The sequence below is a fragment of the Heliangelus exortis genome, chromosome 2, assembly GCF_036169615.1.
Source record: "Heliangelus exortis chromosome 2, bHelExo1.hap1, whole genome shotgun sequence".
Lineage (NCBI taxonomy): Eukaryota > Metazoa > Chordata > Aves > Apodiformes > Trochilidae > Heliangelus > Heliangelus exortis.
Window position 1 is genome coordinate 137,882,525 of NC_092423.1, and position 18,472 is coordinate 137,900,996.

Here is an 18,472-nt window from a genome sequence, read left to right on the forward strand (position 1 = left end):
AAGGGATGCGCGTGTCTGTTGCACCTACCTTGTTGTTTCTTAACTGCAGCCCTTCAGTGATTTCATTTGCAATTTTATGCAGATGTTGTAATGAATATTTTCATCTACCTCTTCAATTCTAGTGACTTACAGACTCTGTGAAATTAGACTTAATTGTAAATCCACTAGAGTATACCATAGCAAAACTCATATTTCTACATGAATATAATTCTGCAGTTCCACGTCCCTATTGTAGTGTCCACGTGTATAGCAAAAATGTACGTCTATAAATTCTATGCTTAATGAAGGCTTATACTAAGTCATAAAATTACTGGAGCACTTTAATATTACCCTGATGAAACATTAATCCACACATTGCAGTACCCGGCACCGGGTGATACTCGCATTCCAAGCCATACTGCAGAGTAGGCACCTTAAAATCACAGAAAACGAAATGAACGAGTACAGTATGGGACAATAAAATGAGTTAGAATGGATCAAAACCTGAGGAGAGAGGACACCGGAAAATACAGCACCTGCACGGGTAACGCTGCCCGACCCCCTCCGCCCCAGCCCTGCCTCCCGCGCACCTGGCCGCGCCCCCGCCGCGGAGCTGGGGCTAGGGGCGGGGGGATGGATCTCAGGCATCGCTCATGCCTCTTCCCCCTTGTCTCCCCCCCCCTCTTCTTTCCACCTTCTGCTCTATAATTGCCCGCCTCCTTTCGCTCCCCTTTCGTCTGATATCGGATGCGGCGCAGCGAGGGGGAGTGCTGCCAGAGGGGAGGGAAGCGGCTCTACCGCAGCCCCGCGTGAAAACGAGCGGCCGCGCCGCACCCCACGGGCTGCTGCCCCGCTGATGCCCGCACAGGTCGGTGTGAGCTCTGCTTCCTCTCCCTCCACGGCTCGGGCGAGGCGGGCGGGGGGCTGGCTCGGAGGAGGCGAAGCGGGCGGAAGGTCCGGGACAGGAGCGCTTCCAACCCACCTGCCCGGGCATCCCTGGAGAGAGAGCGGGGAGAGGGAGAAGGGGATGGAGAGGTGGCAAGCGGGGAAGGGAAGCCTCTTAGAAACTTTTGCAAAAGCCTTTTGAAGATAATAATAATTTGAATATAACTAGCCACATTTTAAAACGGAGGGTCTGGCTGCTGCTCGCGTCGCCCCGGGGTGCATTCTGCCTCCTTCCCTCGGCACGTCGAGGCAGATCGCTTCGCCCCGGCGCCCGCAGGGTGTTGTTGAGTGGGTGGCTGCCCGGGCAGGCACCGGGGCTCCTCTCCTTGCCGGCGAAGGGCTTCCCAGTGGGCAGCCCCTGCAGCCCAGAGAGTCCGTTCCGTCCCTCGCCTCAGCTCGGCGTAGTCAAGGAGCTCCCCGCTCCCATTTCTTAACTTGGGGTGGAATTCGCTTTGGGGTCAGGAGCAGCGCCGTGTTTGTTAACCGTGTTGCGGGGGCTGTGGTGAGGCGAACGAAACGCACCCGCCGGGTCGTGGCACCTCAGGGGAGCCTACGAGAGCCGGGACGGGATCCCGCTCCGCCGCCTTCCCGCCCTTCCCGTGTGGGGGTGGCGGCCATGGCGGCGGGCCCGGCGGCTCCCGAGGGGCCGCAGCGGTGCCGGAGCAGCTCGAACTCTCGCTTTCTCCCGGCGGGACGCAGACCCGAGAAACCTGTTCCCTGGCAGCGGGTGGGCTCTGGGTCACTCTGCTCCATACCGAACCACCGAGATAGGAGAAATAACCCCGGGGCTCCAGTTTAGGAGGGCGGCTCTAGCCCGGCTGCTTTTGGGACGGAGCACGAAGATACGCGTCGTGTTTCTCCCGGGCTGGGAGGTCCAAAGGGAGATTGTTCCCCTGGGAGAAGCTGCCCTGCCCCGGGCCTCTGCAGGTGTCCCAGGCAGCCGGCCTGGAGCCCACCCGGGAAAGGAGCTGTGGGCACACGGGAGAACGGGGCCCTCCGCATGTGGAGGACTCCTGGCTTGGGTTTGTTCTCTGCTGCCAGGGTTATTCTGTCAGATAAATGTTTTACCAAGTAGGTAATAAAAAAAGTGGAATAGATAAAAATCAGGAGGAATAGCATATTTCTTCTTAGTCCCAGATGATGGCAGCCACAAGGTGTCTGCAGGCTGGTGGTTGCTTTGCCTCGGTTAAGTGAACCTTCAGGCAGGGTGCATTGCAGAGGTCAGTTTGTGCCTGGTTCATCCAACACCAGTTGGATGTATCCCAGTAAATTCTCTCTGTGCAATGATTTTTCTCTAAAAGCAGCAGTAGAGAGTGTTTCTATGCAGGATTACCAATCAATTACTATTTATAGCCTTTATTTTGGTGGAGGGTTTACATAAAATCTAGGAGATAGGGAATTGTGCCACCACCGTGAGTGAATATTTTGCATGTGACATTAGACCCGGACATTAATGACTCACATTAAAGAAATCCACACACCATCAGTGGTGACTGTGTTGATCAGTTGCTTGCATGCTCTTCTGTCAAGAATCTACATTTACTTGCCCCAGGTTGTATTCCGGAGTGAAGGAACAAGCCTTGATGCCCCATGGGAGACACACAAGGGGTGTATTTCAGAGTATTTAAGACCCAACTGTCTTACTTTTTCCTATTTCCTGTCACTAAGCAACTGTCGTCTGACTGTGCTGGCCAGTCTGGATCCAGCCCCTTGGCCTCTGGTCCTGTTCATGTAGTAAGAAGCCTGGGCACTTGGCTCAGGTTTCTGAATTCCAGCCAGCAGACAGTTTTTGGTGCACATTTTTGTTGTTTGCATGCAGCCATTCATCTCTGCCTTGGGAGGTTTGTACCATAAGAGACGAATACAGAAAACTGAGGTGGAATTCCCAGTGACAAAATCCCATACATGTTTCTAGATGGCAAGTCAAGCATTTATGACTGGGATTTGCAGCAGTAGACCTACGATGTCCGAGGATAACTATAGCAAATTGTAAATACTTCAAGAGAGAAAGAGATGTAGGTCTTCTCTTGTTTGTTTAATAGTGCTTAAGGTACTTAGGTCTGTCTTTTATATTGGGTAGTGTTTAAACTACTTGGTTTGTGCCTTCCTCAGAAGATGAAACATGGAAAGCAAATTCAGTGATGGTATCTTGGGAAAACTAGAGAAACTTACAAAGGATGTAAATAGGATGCACCTTCAAAACAAATACTAAATGAAAATATACCAAAGTAAAACTTCAGATGCTAACTCTGTTAACTGCAAGAAATCTACTATTAATCATCTTAATTTACTTCTGTAAAATGCTAACAGGAGAGGGCAGCAAAAATTCTTCCTAGCCCATAAAATCTACTAAAACTGGTATAGTACAGATGATTGATAGGTAAAAGTTTGTAAGCATGATGTTATGAACATGTTGATGTACCTTGAGAGGTATTTCTGTATATATTGAGTAAGCATATAGGAAACTGCTAAAGGCCAAGTCCAGACAATGGCATGCATACTGTTCTTAATATTGCTTCCCAAGGCAGATAAATTACTCCTCTGGAACTTGTTCTTTGGAACCAGAATTGCTTCCTCCAACACTACTTGTTCACCTAGGACTACTTTGAGTGCTCACAGTGCTGCTCTCTAAAGTGTTGATGCTCCTTACTGATTAAGTTAGGGTAAATACTTTTGACCATTGAATTATCCATGAATAGAATTAATGCTTACTCACTCATCTGATACCCTTTATGGCTTCTGAGCTGTGTCAGTAAGTGCCAGGTGGTACAACATAGACCACAGAATGAGTTGAATAAGATAGGAGAATGAAAAATGAAGTTGGCTGTAGAGGATAGTAAGCAGAGGACTTGTGTTTCCTCAGAGGGAAGTTCTGATTTTTTTTGAATGCAAAACTGCTTGGTAGAACTGATCCATGATTATTTCACTGTTTTTTAAAAATACATATATGCTATTTTATGGTAGGCTTGCAGGGTTGTTCTCATCACATTTTTTTAAACTATAGAATCCTGAAATACATAATGTAACATCCTAGTCTGGATGTCCTCTGTATACTCAGTGGATAATCGTTCTAGTCCTAACCAGTAACCTACTTGGTTATTGTGAGCTTCATAGTTCTCTGCCAGAAGTATCTTGATGAGGTCCTTGTACCACTGGATTGTATAGAGATATCCATTTTACCCTGTTATGCACTGAAACTCTACTTCCAGTACTCATGTATGCCTAGCAAAGAATATCAGTTTTCGCTTCACATGGGCTGAATTTTCAGAACTGGTGAGTAGTCCAAATGGGGCTCTTTGTCCCTTTCAGTTAAAATATACTTTGGTTATAAAATTGGTAGGATGGTCTTGGCTCCACTGACATCTATGGCAAATTCCTCTTTTTTTTTTTTTTTTTTTTTTTTTTTTTAAATTGTGATCCAGATCTTGTCTATTTTTTTCATTACAGTGGATTCCTTATTCTTGCATGCTTAATAAGTCCTTTTGTTCTATGTGTTTTCAGACCTGTTGATACTGTGTTTATCCAGGGGAAGAAGATGTTTTGTCGGTATGAGATACAGAGCTGTTTCCTCTTGGCTTTTTTAGTTTTCTTCATCAATGATGCCCAGGGCCAAGGTAAGTCACAAATAAAAAGATGGAGCCTTTCACTCTGATGTGCAGAAATACACTTTCTTATTCCAAATGCAAGTGTAACTTCCCTCTCAGTAGCATGTGGATCTAGTACTAGGGAGTTTTGCTGCTGATTTTGGGCAGGGCTGTGTGTACGTGGAGAATTACTTGTTCATGTGCACTCTTTGAAACTAGTATCTCAAATAGTATGTCTCTTCAAATTCAGGTGTCTAAAAATGAGTTATATGTAAAACTTTTTTTTGTTTGTTGGTTTGGTTTTTTTAACTCTTGTATACATTAAAGTACTAATCAGGTTGGATGGGGCTTGGAGCAAGCTGGTCTAGTGGCAGATGGTGCTGCCCATGGTGGGGAGTTGGGACTAGGTGATCTTTAAGGTCCCCTCCCACCCAGACCATTCATTCTGTGATTCTGTGAAACTGCTGTGGCTGTTCTCTATGTAATCAAGTAAGATTGAAGGACCAGCTATGATACTAAGCTTGTATGGAATATATTTTTTTTCTTTGTTGGAATGGTAACTACTATACATACCACTTGCATCATCCAGTATTCACAGGACTGTTAAATGTCAGAGACTACATCTGCAGGTTTGTGGTGTTTTGGTTTGGTTTGTTTGTTTTTAAATTGTGGGTGTTAAAAGATACTGTTGAGATTGTAGGCTGGTTGGATGGTACCGACTGTGGTTTGACTTCTAGAGAAAATGTATCTTATTTCTTGGGGAAGAGAAGAGGAAAAAAGCCAGTGAATTTTTCTGATTTCTGAATAAAGATGTTTCTCTCAACTTCATTTTTATTTAATCCTTTTTTTGTGAGGCTGCATAGGCATAACTGGGAGCAGAATCTGATGATGGGACTCTTGTAAAGCCTTTTGAATACTGCATTATTCATGAGCACATTCAGAGACTAGTGACAAGCTGAGGCTTTTCAGGTTCTGGTAAATGCCAGTGGCAATGCTGCCTGGTCTACGTGGCTCTCAAGTGCTGGGGAAGAGGAAGCATTCCATACTGTCTTGGATGTTTGGGAATCTGAGAATGTTTTACAAGCCTCTCCCACAACTTAGGGACACATGTAAACAGTAACATTTGATGTGGGCGATGTGAGGTGAATGAAGATATACATGTTCCAAATGTTCAATCCATCAGTTCTGGTCAGAAATGAGGTCCAGAATGTTTATGACTTAATAAGCAAATAAAGCAAAGCATATGCTGAGTCCTCTGTGTATTTCAGTCCTAATACATATGGTTAAGATTTGTGAAACAGGATTGGGGATTGGGATCCATCTCCAGAAAGTTATGCAAAATTCCTTGAGCTTGGAAATCATACTTTTACACTCACTCTTTTTTTAATTATTATTAATTTATTTGGTTATATGTAAAGGAAAAAACTCAAGCTATTAGTACAGTGAAATGAAGGACAGAGAGAGTTTTTTCTACAATCATAACACCAGCAGAAGCTAGAATTGGTATGCTTAATGAATAAAGAACAATACTACCCTTGTTCTTTTACTTTTTCAGCAACCCTCAGCTGCTGGATACTGTCAGCAGTGTGGTACCAACCTAAGTGGACTATTGCCTTGGCCCAAAATTACTGCTGTGTTATTGAAAGAGGCGATATGAAGCCTCTATTCTATATTCCCAGAATAAAAATATCTTCTGCTACATAGAAAGTCATGTTTTTCTAATCCTTACTTTTCTCAAGGTTGCTGCACTGTAAGCTTTTTACAGTTTAATACAGCATTGACAGTGTGTTTGTCTGCTTTAAGAAATTCTACACTACCAAGGTGTAGGAAGAACTGGTATTAGTTCCAGTTTGTGTTTCCTTCCTTTAGCAGAGCTGCTCAGTAAAGGTGTGTAATATGATTTCTTGTAAAGGAGAATATATTTGGGAGACTTTAAGCCAACATGCCTGAAGATACAACTTATTCCTTCAACTGTGGAGTCATCTGTGTTTAGCTATATGGTTTTATCTTATTTATTTCCTGAATGCCTTATAAGCCACGTAGTACCATTTGGTATTTACACAACAGCAATTATTTCATCACTTCAGCATCTTCCTCATTCAGCATCATGTCACTTAAACACCAATGAAAAAATCCAGCTTTTGTATGTCTTGCATAGCACACCAAAATAGTGCTGGGCAAGAAAAATACTTTAGAATGTTCCATTCATTCATAAAGTAACTTCAGTAACTTTATGTATTTAAAGATAGAAACTTTTATTTGTGTAGTAATAATTTCCATGTGTTACTAATGTAATTGCTTTGTAATTACATACATATTAACTTGTTCAATTGTTATGGCAAGAGTATACTGGAAGCCACAAGGTTTAGTTACTATTCAATTTTAAAGAGCTGCAAAAATGCAATTTTCTTTTATTTTCTTCCTTCATTAAGGTACTGAATAGTTCAAAACACTCTTTCCCTAGTTGTTCTCAAGGGTATTTCTAGTGCTAATTTATCTGGGGGCATAAACCATAGCCTTGAACTTGTCAGTAGTTTTCTTTTGGGTGACTGCTCTAATATTGCTGATGGCCATTCACTTTTGCATTCCTGTAAAACCACTTAAAAATCAGTAGCTAGAGCTTGTTACCAGTTAACTGACTCAGCTTGGATTCATTTTTTTCCCCTTTCTGCAAGAAGTGAGATTTTGTTCCACAGACAATAAAGGTCCAAAGAAATAAAGATAATCCACTTCAGGTTGGTGAATGTGTAGTAACTCCCATCAATATTTTGTTGTTTGTTCAAGTATTAGATTTTTAACTTCCTTAGCTATATGTACTTTTCTATGCCAGAACATTAGTCTTTGCACAACTAAGACACAGTTGAGTATGTTTGGTGAATAATTCTTTTCTTCCTTCTGGTTAATTGCTGTGTGGGAATGTCATTTTCCCTGCACTGCCACCTTTGACACAAAGTACCCAGTGAAAATTGACTAGTTATGTAAAGACTATTCTGGCACGACTTTTCTAGTCTTTCACATTGTAACTCTGTAGTAAACAGAAAAACTTTTGGTGATTGTCTTTCTTTGCTTGTGAGATCTGTGGTTGTTTTTTAAGGGCTTCCAGAATTTACCTGGTTTGGTGATGGTTAATAGCAATTAGGCCAGAAATATGCTTCTTTGTTAGAAGTTGCTTTCATAAACTGTAAAGCTGAAAGGTCAGAATGGAATGGCAGGGGAAGGAAGAAGATGGCAGAGAAAATGAAGTCTGAAATTCTAAGACATGAGCTTTTTTTTGTCAATTCTTGGTTTTAATGCTCTCTGCTCTGCCTCTTAATCCCCATGCAAATTTACCACTTAATCTTGATAAAATGTACAGCATTTTGCTACTTGCATACTCTCACTGTTCAAACGTTTGATATTTCTTAGATGAAATAAATAGTAAAAGTTATTTCATATTCCGTGAACGTTTAGGTTCATTCAGTCCTAAATCATTGTGATTTATCTATAGCTCAAAGACAGAATGAATCTTGAGAATGAATTGCAAGCTATAATCCATAACTACAGTCTGCTTGGCTTTAGAAAGTCCTTGTCATTTTACTACAATGATAGCATGCTGAATGTTCCTGCAGAAACCTGCCCAGCAAAACAATTTACAATACAAGGGCCAAATTTTCAAAGAACTGACTCTGTATTTGCAGTGATTCCTTTACACACTCTTGCTTGCAGTCTCTCTAAACTTCAGGGATGTGATAGGCAGCCTGAAGATGTCTAAGATTATGGGGAAATGCACTGTGTAGAAGCACAGTGCTGTGAATCAGAACAACTTTTTGTGTGTGAAATTGGTGTGTTATCTGCTATTTCTGTCCTCTTGCCTCTCTATTTGAGTTTGTTCTCCAAAGTCTTTGAGAGTGTGGATGTGTTCCTAAGCTGTTCCTACTTCTGGCATACTCTCTTTTCTGTGTTCTGATGCTGTGTCCCTCAAGGAAGAGAACTGCAAAACCTGCCTTGGCTCTGGCAAGTGGCCTGTAGGGACTGAGAGACTGGATGCAAAGCAACTCATCTCTTGTATTAAACCTCCAGATTTTTACTATTAGATGGCATAAAAAAACAAAAACAAAAAAAGCAACAAGCCACCACCCCAAATCTCTGCCTCTTTCCTTCTTTATTACTTCCACCCCCAGCTCTTGGAAAAAAGAATAGGAAAAAGTAGTTGGTCCAGGAGAGGTCTTTGGCTGCTTCTAGTGCCAGAGCTGCATTGACTGTAGCAGGTCAAATGGAGAGACCAGAACTGTTGGACAGCACATTCTGCCTCTTGACTCAGATGCTCCATATGCTGTAATCCCTAAATCTTAAAAATATCGTGGGAATTATTGGCTTATTATGTCTAATGTAGCAACAAACTGCGGGCATGAGCATAGTCAATTAAGAGCTACCTTGGGCCCTGGGGCAAAGAAAGTGCCTTTTCTCCCCTTCAGATAATTTCTCTTGTTTCTTTCAACAGAAACTGTAAGGATGGTAGTGGCAGAGGCACCAAGGGCTTGCAAAATTAATTAAAAAGTTCATGTGGTGAAGGGGTAAGGGGTAGAGAAGGGGTAAGGCTGATGGAGGAGTTTGCTCAGCCTTTGGATAGCATCCTTGGCTGCCTTTTCCCCTAGATCAGTTTGTTCTCTGTGGGCCAAACCCTATCCAAACGTATCAAGGTTTCCCTTTATGGCCAGCCTTGGGCACCCTGGGCTGTGCACCCAACAGCTCTGCTTCAGCTGTTTGCTGCACAAGATGGATGTGGCTCCCTGGAACAAAGCTGGAATTCTGTGTAGGGTGTTGTCCAGCATCAGTGGAGCTTGCCTGAGCAGAGAGATGCCAAGTTGTGAAAGACCAATTAGTGTTCATGAGCACAGCATTGCTGATGCTGCAGTAACAACATAGGGTACATTTTCCATTTATTCCTCTATGCATTGCTTCACTGAAATATCACCTCTTTCTCAATCATTTCATACTTTCATTCATTTCACCTGCTGCTTCTGTTTGAAACCTAGGTGATGGTGCAATATAAATAGAAAACATACTTGCTTGCCACCTCCACCCCTGTCTAAATCTTGACTAGTCTTTGCATGCCTGCTGCTCTTGATGAAACTGAAGCAGTGCTTGCATCTGGGCAAGTGTGTTTGCTGCTTGGGCCAGGTTTGCAAATTGAGCAGCTAATATTCCCTCTGCCTTGTGCATATCTATCTTTCCTCTTGGTTACTGTGTCTTCCAAGACTTTGAAAATTTGGCCCTGAATGACCTGAAATGTGGGGAAACACCTAGAGTAATGTGAGGGGAAGGAGGTTAGGTAGTACATATTGTCAGTGTAAGCAAGGAGAGCATTTTATATTCCCATATATTAACAAAGAGCATTTTTATTACAAGCTTTGTCTGCTAAACTAAAGTCTTAACATCTAACACTGTTTGTCTTTCTGTCTTCCACTGTTAGGTTGTTAGTTTGTTTTTATAAAGAGATAAATAAACAGGTATGTCTGAGGGAAGTAGTGTACCTGGGGCTCTCATTTTACAAACTAATAAACTTATGTATGTGACTTTTAATAACTTGCATCCCTTATAATTACAATTTTGTGTTGTCTTCCTGTATGTTTTTATTTATATTTTTGTTTAAAATCCATGGTTGCTTTTTATTTGAATTTAAAATATTTTCTTTCCCCACTTGCAGTGTCTCCACCAACAAGATTAAGATATAATGTAGTGAGTCCTGACAGTGTACAGATCTCTTGGAAAGCCTCAAAAGGGCAATTCACTGGATATAAGCTTCTTGTCACTCCAAGTTCAGGTAAAGCAAAAGCCTGCAAGTTATTTTTTTTCTAAGGAGAAAGGACAGTCATCCTAGGGCTGAACAGCTTTCTGAAGCTAGTGTCATCCTTGAGCATGAGAGAACTGTGAGAAAGCTGTGGATAACCAAGTATGAGAATTTCCATGCTCAAAGGAAGTGGGCAAAGAGGGTGTTCAGGGGTGACATGGGGGGTTATGATGGGGACAGAACTGGCAGCCAATCACAAAGCACTGTGAAAGACTGAGTATGATGTTACCAAACTTGACATTTTTTGCAAAATGTTGCTTTGTTAATAAATAGTTCTGTGAGCTACTGTGGCAATTCCATGAGGCCCAGATACAAAAGTCTAATTAATTGATTTTAGAGTTTTTCTATGTAAGAAAACAGGTCTATGTCTTTGGTCAAGCTGCCTGATTTCTTGCTTTTCTAGGATGCCCTCTGTCCTAAAAGTGGGAACAGTTGTCATTTCAGACCTAGAAGTAGTTTTAAGGTATTACGCTTATCATACTATAAGAGAAGAAAATAAAGTTAAATATTTGTGGATTTTTTTTTTTCTCTTCCAGGTGGAAAAACCAACCAATTAATTCTTCAAAACACTGCAACCAAAGCAATTATTCAAGGCCTTATTCCAGATCAAACCTATGCCCTTCAGATCATTGCATTCAGTGAAGATAAGGAGAGTAAGCCAGCACAAGGCCAGTTCAGAAGTATGTGTCTTCCTCTGCCTGACGTGCAGAACTTATCAGATGTTTTCTGTAACTTACAAAATTGTGATAAAGTCTGACACTAAGTGGGACAATGGAAAAACAGTTTATTCTGTGGTGGAAGATATTAACTGATACAGATATTAACTGGTACATGTACCAGTTAATAGAGAGAGATTCAAACTGATCCAGTCTTGCACAGATTCTTGCTTTGGACTATCCTTGTTTCCATTGGTTTGGGAATCCCTTTCTTCCCCATTCCATTATGAAATTAGCCATTATCTCATGGAAGAGAATCTTCAGTGAGTGGAAACAATCAGGGAAATACTACATTATGACACTAAAAAATTTTTCTTCCTTTCATCCAACTTTTTATTAAAATATTCTTATAGCTATGCCAACTGGCAACTAGTTGTTAGGTCAATGATACTATCAAAGGCTACATTCTTACTTCAGCTGTCAAATATGTTTACAAATTAAAGACTTGTAATCTGACCTACACATACTCTTAGTATTTATATCATAGTGATATATATGTCTTAGCTTATTTGTATTGATCTGAATCTTAAATGGGTCAGTTATATATAATCAGTGGAGATTTCATCGATGAAGAAAAAAATGTGACAGTCTGTGGAAGTACAAGTGAAAGCCTACTGAATATTTCTCACTAGCATTCCTAAAGCCATCCTTTCTCTTAGAACCAGCACAGGATAAAATATTTTGTGTGCTTGTTGTGGTGCATATCAAAGTCTTTCTAGCTTTTCATCACTGCAACTTCTTCAAGTTCTATCCCTGTTAGGAAACCCACAAAACCACAAATTACTTTAGCATTACAGAGCAGCCCACAGAAAACTACACCAGCTTTTATAATATTAGATGTGGCTGTTTTTTAAAGCTACTTCTGTTCTTCAGGGAAAGTAGAGCTTACAACTCACTTTAAGAATATTGGAGTTATGTTCTCCTTAGTATATTATTTCTTTGCCACAGGTAAAAACATATACTTAATAAGGCTGGGGTTTCCTTTGACAATGCCTTGCGTGCATAAAACTAGGTACCTAGGCATAAAATTAGGTATACAAAAATTTTTTAATTTTTTTTAATGCTATCCTGTATTGCATGTTTTACTCTCTTTCTCTGACAAATGGTCACAGATTCTTGAGATGAAAAAAAGGTCAAGCACATAGTAACCTTTGAGAATGACCTCTGATTTAGTGAATTGGAAGAACATTTTTAATGCTGTTAAATTGCAACTGGTACACAAAGAATTCTCAAGCCTACAATGTAACTTTATTGTTAAAATAATTTCCCTCTGTCTAAGGCCAAGTATATATTCTTATTCTAGTGCTCCTTGTAAGTTAGGGTACATAGTATGTAATTAACAAAGATAACTAGAGAATATTTTTCTGTACAAATTCATCTGTAAAAACATGCCACTAGGTAGGTTTTTTTGTCTGTAAATATGTGAGTAAAACTAGTGACTTCTTGTCTGCTCTTCCTGTGTGACTGGAATTTTGACAGTTAGACATGGCTTTTCCAAATTTGGAAATCTGTCAGGATGTGACATGAAGCATTTTTAGACTTTTATACTGTTTCTCTGAAAACTTGATGCTCAACAGCATTAACATTAGAGAAGTCCATCAAGCAGCTCCTTAGCTCTCTCTTTGTGTTTTCTTAAAGCAGTACTGTAATTATGTCAGCACTTTTATTTTATTTGGAGACTTGTGTAGGTAAGGGTTAAATCCAGACTTCTGGAGTAAGACCTGGTGTCATCATGGCTTTATCTCTAACCTAATTAATAACCAAAATCTACCTTAATAAAGCTGACTCCTGAGCAAGCTTGTGGACATGAGTTTGCTTCTGTATCAGTTTGACAAATATTTGCTAAAGGCTAGAGGTGATGTACAGGTACACATAGGTGTTAGTAAGGCAAGGAGTCAAAAGTCTGGTTAATTTTTTTCACCAATTTTCCTTTCTATGTATGTGGAATGTGAAGGCCATAGGTTCTGAAGAGGATTATCACACTGAGGTCACTCACATGTTTGACAGTGGCTTTTTGTCTCCCTAAGACCTTAGGATGGTCTTGTGACCTATATTTTGGATTGGAACTCAGAGCAGTTTTGACTTTTGCAGATATTCCATACACCATTGGGTAAACTATTGAGTTTAGTTCTACTTCCGTAAAGTAGGTGTCTATTTTATATCATATGTTTCAAGAGCCAGGTGATCATCTTTCCCCTTCTCACAGTGTGTTTTGAATGATGTGGCACAGACAGACTCTGATCCTGGCTGACACTCAGTGCCTGGTTGGATGAATGTTGGTCATGATCCAGCTCTAATCTAAATAAAAAATTTTAATTGGAGTAGAACTTTGTTTGCTATGAAATATTTTCTCTGTTTCATTCAGTCAAGCTGTTCCTGGCCATTGTGGACTGCTGGGGCATTGACACCAATAAGCATTCTACTGAAGTTCTGAAAGGATTTTTTTTTCCCTAATACGTGACTGAAGCAATGATTTTGCCAGAATCTTTCAGGCTACAAGTAGAGTAATACTGACTACCAATGTGGTATTAGGAATTACTTATCAGGCTGTGTTCTGTTTGGCTTTTATAGGAGATTTGAGACATAGTAAGGGAGGTATCCCACTCGCATGTGGGACAAGAAACTGTTGAAGTCTGAACTTTGGAGCAACTTTGCTCTCATGGGAGTATTTTGTGCCCTGGACACAGATTTGGGCATGGGATCTAAGCTGATTCTCTTAGAAGGATAGTGTAATAACAGCTGGCTTATGAGCTTTTGTGTTGAATGGCTTGGAGTGAAACTCTGTAATGCTGGACTTCAACCAGCTAGCTTTGCCAATTTTCTGGACTATATTTCCAGTGCTGGATCTTGTCATTGTGGGGTTAGGTGCTGATGTCACTGTATTTGGACTCTCCTATGTGAGAAGAGTCACTTTGAGAACTTCAGTGATTATAGGATGGGAAAAGATTAATGAAAAGAACAAACCCAAAGGGAGGGAGGGAAAACCCAGTAACAATCACTTGTTATCTAAGCTTATTGCAAGATGTTGTGTGCAAATTCTTTATCAGGAAGAAGAAAATGACATAAGAAGGCTTATGACTGCACTGTTTCTAGTTTGACTATTTTCCCCCTCCTTATTTTTCAGTTAAAGATATTGAGAGAAGAAAAGAAACAAGTAAATCCAAGGTGAAGGATCCAGAAAAAACAAATGCGAGTAAACCAGCTCCAGAAGGTTAGACCATAACACATATGATTTGTGTGATATTCTGAAAATAATGAGATTTTTTATTTAACTTGGCTATTGTATGGATTTTTGTTGTCTGTTACTTAAATCTGGTTCCCAGGGCTAAGTTAAACACAAGGGAAAAATCAGTATTTTGGGAAATATTATAGAGTTGCTACAACAGAGGTGTTGCTCTTCACTCTGCCTGTACTTGTTCACTGAGTGCATTTCAAGCAGTGAACAAATTGCAGGCATGCATGTGTGTGTATATACACAGTAATTCATGTCAGCTTGGTTGCAGGACAGACCTGCAGCATTAATTCCCACCTAGAGTCAAATTGCTCTTATTGTGTAATTAGGCACATTATAACTTAATAACTGTGTCCTAATGTTGGTCACACATATGAAAACAGTTGAAGTATTTTGAGGGGAAAAATAAAGGAGCTCATTTTGTCTAGTTGCAACAAACTAATTTGCTGAAATGAGATACTGCTTGTCATGAGATGCTTGTCTGCTATGGACAATAAAGTCTATTTCAAGCTTATTATATAAGTCAATTTCCTGTTATTCTAAAATTCAAGTAACATCTTCTTTACGAAGTAACCACAACAGTAATTATTCCCTTCAGTAGCTATTTATGATGTGCAGAACAAGCACAGATGAGAATAGCTTGATGTGATCTTAGTCTTTCTGTGAATAAATTGGACATTTTCAAGATCTGTCCCTTTTAGCTCTGTCTCCTACTAATGCCAGTATCAAAGACTTCACCCAAAGCCCATGCAAGTTTTTCTGAACTCCAGAGGGTTTTTTCATCATAGTGTACATACTGGTGTCATGTTGTACCTATTAGCACTATACAAGTTTGTTTCCAGACAGCATTTCTGAAGCCAAAGCACCCTTGAACTCATCACATTGGGTGCATTGGGAAAAATGTTAGCTAGTATTTACAGTGCTTAAAGAAGCAAGTTATGCCTGCTAGTGCATCAAGGAGTAGTGAATAGGTGATCATGTCTATGGGAAGGTGAAGTTGGACAAAGTAAGGGACCTAAAGGAGGAAAATCTGATTTGTTTTCTTAATGAAGAATACGTGATAGAAGTTGAAGGAGGGAAAACTGGGCCCATAATAGGAAAATGTTATTACATGCAGGCTGAAGAAAGTGTCTGCCAGACTGTAGGAGAGAGTTTATGCTTTTTTCATGGAGTAGAGGCAAAAATACAGCTGGCAAAAAGAGACTGGATCTGGAGTCTTTTCTTTTATAGGATTCTTGTTTATTGCAAAGTCTTCAGCTTTTACTTTCCTCTGCCTCGTACAGCTGAAGATGAGCAAAAAGTTGTATCAGGGCAGTTGGTATTAGAACAAAATATCCTCCATCTAGAACTTGTGAAAAGCTATTTCCTTACACTTACTGTAGCAGGTTTTACTAGAAATTGAGGGTGCATATTTGAAAAAAAGGCAAAGCCTACAAACTTCTTGATCAGCATAACTGACCAAAAAGAAAAAATGCTATGCTAATTTTTATGAATTCTTGATTTTGTTTAGCTCTGTTCCCAGTTCAGCTACATTTTAATGTAAAGTAATAAATTTTTTTCTTGCTGTCTAGCAATTGCAAGTTTCTTTCCTTTGCACAGTATGATTATTCAAATTGATGGAGATTCCAACTGAATGACTTCAGTGGGAGTAGGGTGAGAGTCCAAGCAAAAATGTGCAGAAATAGCAGCATCAGCAAAATATGTGTAGCTGGGAGAGAAGTGAATTAGGAACTGATACACAAAAACTAATGGCATCAAAACTTCACTAGTTTAACATATAAAGACTGTCCCACATTAAATTGAAATTGAATAAAAAAAAGTAAATCAGAAAGAGTCTGTGAAAGAAATATATTACAGAGATAAGAGCAGCATTTTATGGCAAAACCAGGAAGAATATCTTGATCCTTTGAAGATGTTTGGCATGAAACAATTTGAGAATGAACCAATGCATCCAGGCCAGCAGTTAATTGATTTTGTAACAGTATAGTATTTGGCTAAATTTGATGGAATTAATAGCAACCCTGATACATTATGTGGCTGCATTACATCCTTGATCATGTTGGTAAGACCTTAGGAATTAGCAGTAAAAAAGAAATCATTAGGTAGTATAGTATCTTACCTGAAAACAAGAGCATTATTTGCCCACAAAATAAGGTGAAGACAACCCTTGTCCACGGTGGTACTGTCAGTGGCTTCTGCTCTTGTCTGACTGAAAGAACAGCAAAAGCCCATTTCACAATTTCTGCAAATATTAGAGTCATTCTCCTGCAAAGGTCGTCAGTTGTTCTCCTGCATATGGAGAATTACCTGGCAAAATTCCCCAGTGTGACTGTTTGGCAGGTTTGGCATTTAATAGGCAGATAATCCAAAGTCAATGTTTTGAAACAAAGCTGTTGAAGTGTGGTAATACCATCAATGTATGTGAAAAAGTATGTGTCAATAATGCAAGGTCCAGTCTGTGCAGTGTAACCCTTGTGATCTGATCTACATGTCTCCTGAAAGACATAAAGGACACAATAATGGAAATCTATTGTTTGTAAATACTTTGTTATTTTCTTTGGAGTCGCATAATACACCCCAGAAATTTCATTTTCAATTTTTGCATGAAAAGGTTTCACCATAACCTTTCTACTCAAGAAACCAGCTCTTCACAAAATGGGTATCTATATTTATGATTCTAGGTGATTTTGATGATTCTCACTCTTATTTTCATCTGTAGTTTGGAGGACTGATTCTGCAATACTGTCCACTATTTTTTTAATCAACTGTCTGAGGCTCTAGGTAGTGCTGGGATCTGTGGATGCCTTTTCCTGACCTCCCAAATCTATCTTTTTTCCTTCTGTCTCTAAACTATCTTGTATTTGAGTTTTGCTCTGTCTTTATGAAATTCAGTCAGTGGCTTGTGTGTCTTGCTAGTAATTTTTCCAGCAGCTTGAGTAAACTGGATTAAAATTTTTCATCTATTGTGTCCTGCTCATTCAAGGAGTTTAAAAAGATTTACTCCTTTCTTTCCTGCTCTTAAGTACCCTTCTCTTATCACAATCCTCCAACGTATATTCTGTCATGTCATTGTGCCAAGTTAATGCAGGTTTTTGTCTAGCATTCATCCATCAAATGTTCAGATTGTTTGATTTCCAGAAACCTCTAGTTTTTCTGCACAAGCACTTTCAACTCTTGAAACTTTTTTAATTTTTTCAGAGCCTGTCAGTTTTCAGCTTAAGAGATTTATCACTGCTGCACACTCGTATTAATAATGCCAGAAGCCTTTTCTCTTTCTCTCTGTCAAGATAAAGTTCACAGACAGCTTTTTTCAGCACACACTGATATTTGAGTACTTGTGCCCTGGCACTTCTCCAACTCCCTCATGTACAAAGCTCCTTTCTGTACAGAGGCAGGGGTTAATACATTCTGTACCTTCTCAGATGTTAAACAGTTTCTCAAACAGCTTCTAGGGATGATTCTTTAATCAAATCCCTTCGGGGAGGGAAGATTCATAGTGTTGTTATTATGTCCTGTGGCAAATATGTGACTATCCTTTCTCTGCAGAATTTTTCTCTCTGTCTGAAATGGTTTTAGTCGCCAATTGCAAACGCATCGAATTCAAACACCCAAGATTAACAAGACACTGAGGGCCAGTTTTTTTGTTTTTTTTTTTTTTTTTTTTTTTCTTGCTTGTGGGCTTTATTTTGAGGGCTTTTAGTTGAGAAGTGCTGTGGGTCCAGCCTAGGCTAGCAGCTGAACTCCTACCTAGCTGCTTGCTCATTCCTCTCCTCAGCAGGAAGGGGAAGAAAATAGGAAGAACAGGAATGAAAAAGCTCATGGGTTGAGATAAAGACAGGGAGACTGTTTACCAATTACCATGGTAGGCAAACAGAGTCATCTGGGGGAAAACTTAATTTACTGCCAATTAAAATAATCTAAAAAAAATGCTCATATGGGTAGTGGGAAACAAACAAGACAAACATTAAAATAACAGCTTTCCTCCTCGCTTTCCCAGGCTCAACTTGACCTCCTTCCAGATTCCTCTCCTCCTCCCTTATCACTGCAGGTTACATTCAGTGCAAATCCCTTCAGAGTGTAGGCAAGCAGTGCAAAAGGGATGTTGGGGGATGATCAGGACATAGTAATTTCTCAGCCATTCCTTTCTTCTCACACTTTTTCTCTCTTCCAGTGTGAATGCTCCACA

General features: G+C 40.1%; 1 protein-coding gene across 6 annotated transcripts in view; it reads left to right on the forward strand.

Moving 5' to 3' along the window:
- The first annotated feature begins 456 nt into the window (after positions 1-456).
- COL14A1 (collagen type XIV alpha 1 chain) overlaps positions 457-18,472 on the forward strand; it is a 112,627-nt gene continuing 94,611 nt past the window's right edge. For 2 of the 6 annotated variants that reach the window (XM_071738282.1, XM_071738283.1), the window contains exons 1-6: positions 457-847; positions 2,840-2,913; positions 4,426-4,538; positions 10,195-10,311; positions 10,875-11,018; positions 14,179-14,265. In XM_071738282.1, the coding sequence (XP_071594383.1) occupies positions 836-847; positions 2,840-2,913; positions 4,426-4,538; positions 10,195-10,311; positions 10,875-11,018; positions 14,179-14,265 (547 nt within the window). In that variant the 5' untranslated portion in view covers positions 457-835. The remainder of the gene's footprint in view (positions 848-2,839; positions 2,914-4,425; positions 4,539-10,194; positions 10,312-10,874; positions 11,019-14,178; positions 14,266-18,472) is intronic. The other 4 variants (XM_071738285.1, XM_071738286.1, XM_071738284.1 and 1 more) reach the window with 3 other exon arrangements.